Source organism: Danaus plexippus, chromosome 17 (assembly GCF_018135715.1).
Source record: "Danaus plexippus chromosome 17, MEX_DaPlex, whole genome shotgun sequence".
In the NCBI taxonomy this organism is placed as follows: Eukaryota; Metazoa; Arthropoda; class Insecta; order Lepidoptera; family Nymphalidae; genus Danaus; species Danaus plexippus.
This window is the reverse complement of record NC_083548.1, coordinates 8,840,220-8,849,817: the sequence shown is the minus strand read 5'-3', so window position 1 is coordinate 8,849,817 and position 9,598 is coordinate 8,840,220. Positions and strand designations below refer to the sequence as shown.

The following is a 9,598-nucleotide window of genomic DNA, read 5'->3' as shown; positions in this document are numbered from 1 at the left end:
ATACCTACATTACAGTAACTAGTAACAAAAATAAATATAAACAAATGTGCTGCCAGTTAACGAAAATGAAAATACATAAAATGTATAAATCTGAAAATAACAAAACGGATTTTTCTGTTCGGGTGGTCATATTTTTTTTTATCATTGAGAAACGAAGAGATACCCACAACATTTTAATCATTATTAAATCTATAACTTCTTTTGGAGTACTAATTAAAAAAAAACTATCTCAACATTATTTTCTTGTTGCGAAGTAATTATAAAAAATGAGTTGTTCTTAATTTTTCGAGAATTTTAACTTAGATTTTTTATCATTATCAAGCAATCATATTATGTAAGATATTTTTAATCGTATTTTTATAACAGAATGTATTTTTAGATAACGTATATAAAAGATATGAATATTATTTTTTATTTCATACCGTAAACAAGGTAGAAAATTTGAATTTTTGTACATTTATCAGTAATCAGAACCGTGTGCATTAACTTAAATTTGGTATCATAACTTAAGTCGAATTCCAAAGATTATTGTTAATTTAAAATTTAACCATGTAAAATACCAGTCCCTGTTTAAACACGAAATGGGGTTAATGGTGGTGATGAGTGGTATTACATATATGGAAAAACAATTAGGGCTGCCACAATTTTATTTAGATACTTGTGTATTCGAAAGGAACTAAGGATATTTACTCGTACCGTAGATAAGTACCCATATTTTGGATTAAAGCTAGAATTTGAATTGAAAATTGTCCATTCTACAAATTTTTAAACCATTTCTTTTTATATATGGGACAATCATTGAAAATGTTAATAATTAAGTGGAAAATAAGTTACTTGTATTGCAATTTCTTTAATGAAGAGACAACTGTCCCTTCAGTTCCTTTACCGTCTCTTTACATACAGTATATATTAGGTACGCTGTTTATAAATCATTAGTTATCTGTTATGATTAAACATAAAGAGTTAAAAATCTTTCAACTACTAACTCTATATTATTCAGATTCAAAATAATAAATTTACAAACTTTTGATATAAAAATAACTGTGCAATCAAAATAATTCGATAAAGTTAAAGAAACTTTAATAGAGGGAAATTTCAGCAAGAGAAGCTTCAGAAAGTTGATTTGGCAATTCATTTCTAACTTAATATAAAATAATAATTAGCTCAATTTTTTTGTTTCGACTTGACTGTAGCTGTTAGCCCTAATGGCTTTGACAGCGTCACCGGGAGGGGTGGGTGGCCCGATGGACCAAACCATTTTAATTCGGGCCCTAAGGGCCCGACGGGGGATACGCCCGTCCTAAGGGTGCCTCTAAGAGGCCGGACCTTGGCTTAGGACGTCGTTGAAGTGGAGGATTGCATCGGAAGATGGGATTGCATGACGCCCCCCGACGGCAGAACGCTGGAACAACGTGTATGAAGCGGGACCTCGTCTTCGCCGGCAAAGGCGGTGTATCTTGGTGTGGTTTTGTGTAATGGGGGTAATTGTGTCTGTGTTGTCGGTTGTTATCTTATCGTCAGGGTCTAAGAAGACGTCTGTAGGACGCTTTTGCCTAGCGGGAATTTTGTGATTAGGAAATTTCACATGCTTAGACTATAAACGGATTGGGATATACCGTCGCGGTCTCGAAAAATCTCTTTGAGATCGTCTTGAAATGCTCAGCTATCGTCGGGAGTATGTATATGTAATTTTTTAAAATTATGAAATACGCGTATTAATCCGAAAATATTGTAGTTTCTTTGTATTGGGATTTACAGAGATATTAATTATTATCACTATTAATTCAATCCCGATTTTTTTCTAATCATCCCTGGATTTCTATTCGCCCCGTTGGACGGCGCTAATTGTAGCATGTAGAAAAATACGGAATATATATTAATTAGGAATATACTTCAAATATTATCATTCAGAATTCAGATGATAGAAGTATGATTAAATTTTATTACAATTGGTCTTCATGTTAGTCATCAAAAATACATCAATTTAATAAACTTCTCTAGCGATCGTTTTTTACTTTACACTAATTTATTTAAAACTTTACTTTAAAAATATATATCGCTAGTGTTTACCTGTTTCTTGTACAATACAAAGTGTAAGGTAAAAGTTAGATAAACTATATCTAATATCACAGAACTCCTATTCCAGGTAGTTATTTAACAATCCCCAGGATAATTAAAATTAGTAACAGCATTGTCTAAAAATTTTTAAGGAATAACCATTAAACCTTCCCAACGTTTGTTCGATATCATTATGAATCGTCTGTGGTATTAAAATTGGGTTCTGAAACAAATAATGAATTAAAAATGAGTCTTTAATGCAGTCCTCCAGTGTGAGAAACTATATTATAGGTGGAGGTATTCTACCTGTATAGAAATATTTTGAAATATATGTAAAATTTAATTTTGTAAAGAAATATTTAAAATGACTCGTTGACTCCAGGATTACCTTATGTCAGAAACGTCCTAGGACACTTAATGAGACCAAACCATTTATTTAAAATTTCTTCTGTTTTCTGAATCCAAATTTTCATTTCTAAATCTCTCAATCCACGTTTATAAATAAAAACACAATATAAATAAATCTATAAAAGTAGAATTTTTGATGACCTAATATGTTCGTCTTATGGTAATACTCTTGAATCCCTTGGGGACAAATATGTATATATATGTAAAACTAATGTTTTATTATCTGTAAGAAATATATCAGATGTGTCATTTTATGTTCCATGGCTGTGTACTCATGTTATTTGAACAATAATATAGCATGAACGTATTTTTAATGTTATTAATTTTAGAAAATGGCTATTTGTAAATATTTTCAACAAGGTTATTGCCGATTCGGTCAGAATTGCAGAAATGAACATGTATTTTCGAGTAAATATTCTTATAAAGGTATTTAGTTTTATAAAACATCTACTTTTTAAACTGATATATAATGGAAGGTTTTCTTATATTTATTAATTATTTTGTTTTAGCCCCACAGGCTCAAAATTCAACAAACAGAGTGGATAACTATAACACAAATATAAATACTTTTGATAATAGTAATGCTTCGGCATTCTTTCGCAACGCTGTTCAGAAGACGTCGTCGTTCCAAACTCCGAGTCCTTCAATGTTTGCACCTAGTCCCACAGCGAGACCATCCGTCTTTGACAGACTTGGACAGCAGCCGAGTTTTGCACAACAGAATCAAGCTAAATCCATTTTTGCCAACGCTAATCAGAGCACATTTAACCAAGTTCCCATGAATGGCTTGGCGTCACAGAATCAAGCAGCTGCCAAGTCACTCTTTGCCGAAGCCAGTAAGAATATTTTTGGTCAAACACAGACCAACTTTAATCCGACCCCTGTAGCAGCTAATATTTTTGACAGGGGTGTTAATCAAAACATATCCCAGGCGCCCTCTCACCAACAAAGCCAACCATTTGGCAGCAGTAGTGTGTTTCATATTTCTCAACGGCCACCATCCAATCCTTTTGGTGTAACATTTGATCAAACTAACCATGAGGATAGCAGTGTTTACAGTGAACTAGAGCTTTTATCCGAAGCCGATGTTAATGCTTATGAAAGTGCCGAGTTTAAACTGGGTTTTATTCCTGAGCTGCCTCCCCCGAGGACATTTTGTGCTTAATTTGTTAATATATTACTAATGTTTTTAATTGTGAATAATTAATTAATTGATAATATTTTTATTGTGATGATGATTTTATAAAATAGGAATATTAAACTTGTGATTTTTTATACTTATTTATTTAATTTCTATCAGATGTCATCAGCATCTTTAACATCACACATATATATATATTGTAGGAATATGAGAGGGTAGAAGAGAATCAATGTAGGAATATGAGAGGGTAGGAGAGACTCAAACGACATATAAGCCGTTGTCAGAGGATATCAGGGCTCTTTTTTCGTTCGTAACGCGCGTTGGTGTGATAGTTTAGTCGTTAGTAGATTTTCGAAGTGTGTTTAAATCTTTCGATTGTATTATATTCGGATTTCATTTAACGATTAGTTTAAATCAAGATAGTTGAAAGTTATTCATTTAGAATTGTTTTTATTTTTGTGTAAATTTAATAAATTTGCAGTGGAATTGTATCGAATGTTATTTTTTTAAAAAGTCAATTCTTACCTTGTTTCTAAGATCAGAAGTGCGATACGTACCTTGAGAACCCCGTTTGGTAAGGCCTTGTTATTTCAATTTACCCACACATTATTTTTTTTTGTGTTTTATTAAATATTTCATTATAACTTTTTTTTAGACACTGAGTTATTTTAAATATCGTGTTACGTTATTATCGAGAATATTAATTTGTGTTAATTACTTTGATTAAGCTGTGAGTAAGCTTTTATTGCGTTAGTTTGTTGATACGTTAATTTCTTGCGATCATACTTATTTAATTATTTTATTTTGTTACTAAAATGTCTGGACGTGAACGCAATTGTAGCCGCAGTGGTCTTGATAGTAATCCTCGTCGTGATCGTAGCTAGAGTCAGGGCAATAGTTCCCGTGAGCAATCCTTTGATGAGAATAACATGTTGAGACTTGATATGGAGGCAATGATGTCTCGTCTTAAAACGTTAGAGGCGAAAACAAGGGCTTCGTCCATGCCGCACCGCGCGTCGGTGAATTCACACGACTATGAGGAATTGCGTTACAAAGGTTTGACGCCCGGTAGCGTTTGTAATAGGCAGTCATCACGACAGTTGCAGACACCAACGCGCGTCCGCGATATATCTCGCGTTTCCGATCGTCGTGTACCCTATAGAATGCGTGAATTATCGTCGATAGGGCATCTGGTTTCTCCGACGCATGTGACTTGACGTGAAGCTACCATTCAGAATGTTATCATCATCAGGATCCGAGACCTCGCTCGATCACGACAAGTAGGCGACGCGGGTATACCGTTGGAATTAGTACAGGCGAGTGTTACCGATTGCATTGCTAGTGCCATCATATCAATTAGTACGGCTGAAAAATCTCGGTATTACTATATTTCGAACTTTGACCCAAATCTACACAATTTTGACGATTAGTGCATACAAATTGATTGCGCGAAAGTTTTAAACAATTGGAATGATTTAGAATGCCTTTCACGAATAGGAAATTGTTTGTTAGGGGATGCGAAATCTTGGCTCAATAAATGGGTGTCTAGCTACCGTAGTTGGACCAATTCTAAGAAAGAATTCAAACCTTTATGTCCTGAAGTACCAGATTTTGCTGGAATATTGTTTGAAGTTATGTCTAAGAATTCCGATCACTATCCAACGTACGCGTAATATGTACGCCGGTCGATACTTTGCTTACGTATAGTGCAAGGACTCGATGAGGAGCTTATTTCGGTTATAATTATTCGCAGTGTCATTGATCCAAATATTAGGGCTACGGCGACAAATGCTAAACTATTTCCGAATGATTTAGTCGAATTCTTTTCAATCTATGTTAAACCAAATACAATTAGTGTTTCGAGACAACTATACTCGCGTTCGGAATTGTGAAACGTTACGACAGATAGACGATCTCTGGAGTATTCACGTAAACGTAATCTGAGTGATATCAGGTGCTTTTTCTGTGGGCAGTTGGGGCAAAAAGAAGCTTTGTGTAGTAAGAGACCCAAAATCGAACGGTTATCAGGGAGTTTATCAAATAGTGAGGGCGTTAAGTTATCTAGGCTCGAATCATGCACATATTTTATGAATTAATGGTGATGATTGTTCAGTCTGATGTTTCGATGACAATTGATACACCTCTGGTATGTAACTATTTAGAGAGGGTTACTAAGAGGATAATTAATGAATTCTCTCGGTACTTGATTACGGGAACTGCTACATCAACCGTAAACATAGGTAGCATGTCAATTAAACTTAAATCCAGCATTCCTGTGTATAATCGGTCATATCAACTCTCACACGCTGAAACGATCCGTGGTCGTGACATAATAACAGATTTGCTTGAAAAGCAAATAATAAAGGAATGCTCGTTTTTAGCTACCACTATTGAATACCTGGGTCGTACGATTAGTAAAGGTCAGGATAGGCCAAGTCGTCAGAAAGTGCGGGCCTTAATTGATTCAGCCGAACAAAAAAAAATCTTAAGCAAGTAAGGCAATTTCTGGGGTTAGCTAGCTATTTTAGGCGGTATATAGTTGGGTTTGCCCAAAGGGCTGCTTGCATAGCGGCACTTACTAAAAATTAACTTTCATTGAGGTGCTGAAAAACAGGCCGCTCGTGACTACATCATAGATTGTCTTACAAGTGAGCCAGTACTCGCCATTTATGATCCTACGCTGCCAATAGAAATACTACACAGATGCGAGCTCGATTGGTTACGGAGTCGTCATGATGAGGGTGCATAAGGGAAATCGTAAACGAGTACTGCCTTATTGTAGTAGACTCACTCAGGGGGCTGAGAGGAAGTAGCACTCGTACGAACTGAAGACGCTGGCAGTGATTGAGGTATTAGAGTATTTCAGGCATTATCTTGTGGTTGCACACTTCATCGTGGTTACTGACTGTAACGCGTTAAAACTTACCCAACGTAAGAAAGACTTGTTGCCAAGGGTGGCTCGGTGGTGGGTATACCTCCAAGAATTCGATTCTAACCTGGAATATAGAAAAGGTTGTTTTTTGTCCCATGCAGATTATCTTAGCCGCAATCCGGTTAACTGATGTACCATTAAAAGACCGCTAAATTGGGCGCAAGTTGCTCAGGCTTCTGACGAGAAAACTCACTCTCTAAAACAAAAACTGGTGAATGGGCAGTTAAACCTCAGTCGTTATGACATCCTTTAAGTCAAGCTCTCACCTATTGGTGAAAATCCTAATTTTTGTTGTTATATTCCAAAAGGCCATAGACTGTCTTATGTGTATTTTCACGACGAACATGATCATCAAGGGGTTGATAAAACTGTAGACTTGATAACAAAACACTTTTAGTTCCCAGGGTTGAGAACATTTGCAAAGAAAAAAAATACATTTCCCATTGTTTGGTTTGCCTTTCTCATAAAAAGGTAGCTCGTGCTCTTTCACGGCTCATTCATTCATGGGAGAAAACCAGACGTAGCATTTGAGGCAGTCCATATGGACACCTTGGGCCCCCTACCAGAAACTGACGGTCACCGTCATGTACTTATTATTATAGACGCGTTTTCAAAATTTTGTTTATTGTATCCCATGTTCCGACAAGACACTGACGAACTAAAGCAACACTTCACTACCATGGTGTCTCTCTTTGGAACTCCAAAATTAATTGTCACTGATCGGGGACGCATGTTTCAATGTTTCAAAGCACTGATTTTATTAATTGGGTCAAGGACTTGGCCAGCTGTTTTGTTGAGGTTACAGCTGATCCTAAACATAACAAAACGCAAGACAACTCAATATTCTGCTTTAAACCTGCTTATAGGTGCTGAAGCTGCCACACCGCTCATACGTAGTTTGATACGAGACGTTACTGTTGAAGGCTCAAGTGGTAATCGAGAAGTCCTTCGTCAAATGAGTCGTCAGAGGGCATCTAAACTCCTTCGTGCCAACTAAACTCGTCAAGATGCCTATGCTAACTAAAGACGTAAACAGCTCACTCTTTTGAACTAAATTCCTTAATTTTTGTTACCAAGGTGGCTCAGTCAACAAGGAAGCTGGACTCATGTATGCGGGGACCATACCGGATTATGAAGACACTATCACACTGCCGATATGAGCTGCAGATGTTAGCTGGCTCATACGGCAAATCGACTCGAGCAGCTGCGGAATATATGGTCCCGTGGAAGTGAGAATGGACTCCCGATGTGTGTTCTGCTTTCTTTGATGGTGAGGTATTTGCCTTATTCTGCCTGAAATTTTGACTAAAACTCCTTTTGAGATTTTATTGAAACTTAATCCCATTGTGTTATTTATTTTAATTTTGTTTTGACACAAATCTCTAAATGTATTGGGGTTAAAGCGAGGAGACATGAGTTTCTTGTTACGATGTGAGCGTTTGTCTTGGAGTGTATCGGACACGCTGTATTAGAGGTTAGATCTCTGGGTCTGGGATAGCTGTCTTGGAGTGCATCGGACAGGCTATGCCAGAAGTGGCGCTGTGCCTGGGACAACCGTTTGCCTTGGAGTGCATCGGGCCCGGTTGTCCTAGAAGTGGTGTTGTGTCTGGGATAACCGATTGCCTTGGAGTGCATCGGGCCGGTTATCCCGGAGGGGGGGACGCTTAGGTTGGGATAACCATTTGCCTTGGAGTGCATCGGGCCGGTTATCCTAAGAGGTACGTTGAGCCTGGGATAGCCGTTTACCTTGGAGTGCATCGGGTTCGGTTATCCCAGGAGGGACCATAGGCCTGGGATAATTGTTTATCTTGGAGTGCATCGGATACGTTATCCTGAGGTTCTGGTCTCTTGGTTAGGAATTAATTTAGTATGTTCGGAAGCTTGACTTTGATAGTGAGTTGTCTATCGAGCTGTGGTTGTAAAAGATCATGAGTTTATTTATGGAATGTTGGTCGGCCAACATTGCCTGTATCAGATGGTATGTTTTGGAATATGTTTTTATAATAACCTTCACACACACACCAAGTCATGCCTCAAGCAATTCCTTGTGGGTCTCTGACGAGGTGTGAGGGGGCGATCTTCCGACAAGTCCCGCCCCAAGTGGTTGGTTATTGGGATGTTTTACAACCACTTTGTGTGGGCTATGTTTGTTTAGCTCACTTTACATTGACGTTAACCATGATGTTACTGTTGAGTTAAATCAAAAATCGAAAAGATTTCTGCCGTTATATTTCTCAATTTCAGACGTAGACAATGAGGGAGAAGAGTTGTGTCATGACGCCAACTTGCCTCCGGAGGTTGACCTGCCTGTGGAGGGGACTGAGCCGCAATCAAGCCCGTCTGGAATGTCAAGACATTCAAAACTGAATACTTCTAGTGCGAATGAAAAGAATTTCCTGCCCTTGGTGCTAATACTACGTTTTGGACGTCAAGAAAGTTAAACACAAAGGAGCCCGGGGACGTGCTTATGTCAGGAAAGGCCGTGTAGGAATATGAGAGGGTAGAAGAGAATCAATGTAGGAATATGAGAGGGTAGGAGAGACTCAAACGACATATAAGCCGTTGTCAGAGGATATCAGGGCTCTTTTTTCGTTCGTAACGCGCGTTGGTGTGATAGTTTAGTCGTTAGTAGATTTTCGAAGTGTGTTTAAATCTTTCGATTGTATTATATTCGGATTTCATTTAACGATTAGTTTAAATCAAGATAGTTGAAAGTTATTCATTTAGAATTGTTTTTATTTTTGTGTAAATTTAATAAATTTGCAGTGGAATTGTATCGAATGTTATTTTTTTAAAAAGTCAATTCTTACCTTGTTTCTAAGAATATATATATATATATATATATATATATATATATATATATATATATATATATATATATATATATATAATTAACTATAGGATAAACATGAAACAATAACTTAAGTACAATTATTTCTCTTTCATCACATATTTTGATTATTAGGATTTTATCAGAGTTTCTGTTTGAATCACCTTAAGAATAAATTTAAATATCAGTGTATGGGAAACAAATAAAATTCACTTCCACAGTGAGTCAT

General features: G+C 36.8%; 1 protein-coding gene and 1 long non-coding RNA gene across 2 annotated transcripts; one reads left to right on the top strand and one right to left on the bottom strand.

The window, feature by feature from the left end:
• The first annotated feature begins 2,702 nt into the window (after window positions 1-2,702).
• Window positions 2,703-3,743, top strand: LOC116771284 (uncharacterized). The gene is made up of 2 exons (XM_032663104.2): window positions 2,703-2,892; window positions 2,976-3,743. Exons 1-2 carry the CDS (start codon window positions 2,799-2,801, stop codon window positions 3,629-3,631), a joined length of 750 nt encoding a protein of 249 aa, XP_032518995.2. The 5' UTR covers window positions 2,703-2,798; the 3' UTR covers window positions 3,632-3,743.
• Window positions 3,329-9,322, bottom strand: LOC133319280 (uncharacterized). Its single transcript, XR_009752955.1, has 2 exons — window positions 6,675-9,322; window positions 3,329-6,603 (listed from the first exon to the last, which is right to left on the bottom strand). It is a non-coding gene; the product is annotated as an uncharacterized LOC133319280 (long non-coding RNA).
• Between the last annotated feature and the right edge of the window lie 276 nt (window positions 9,323-9,598).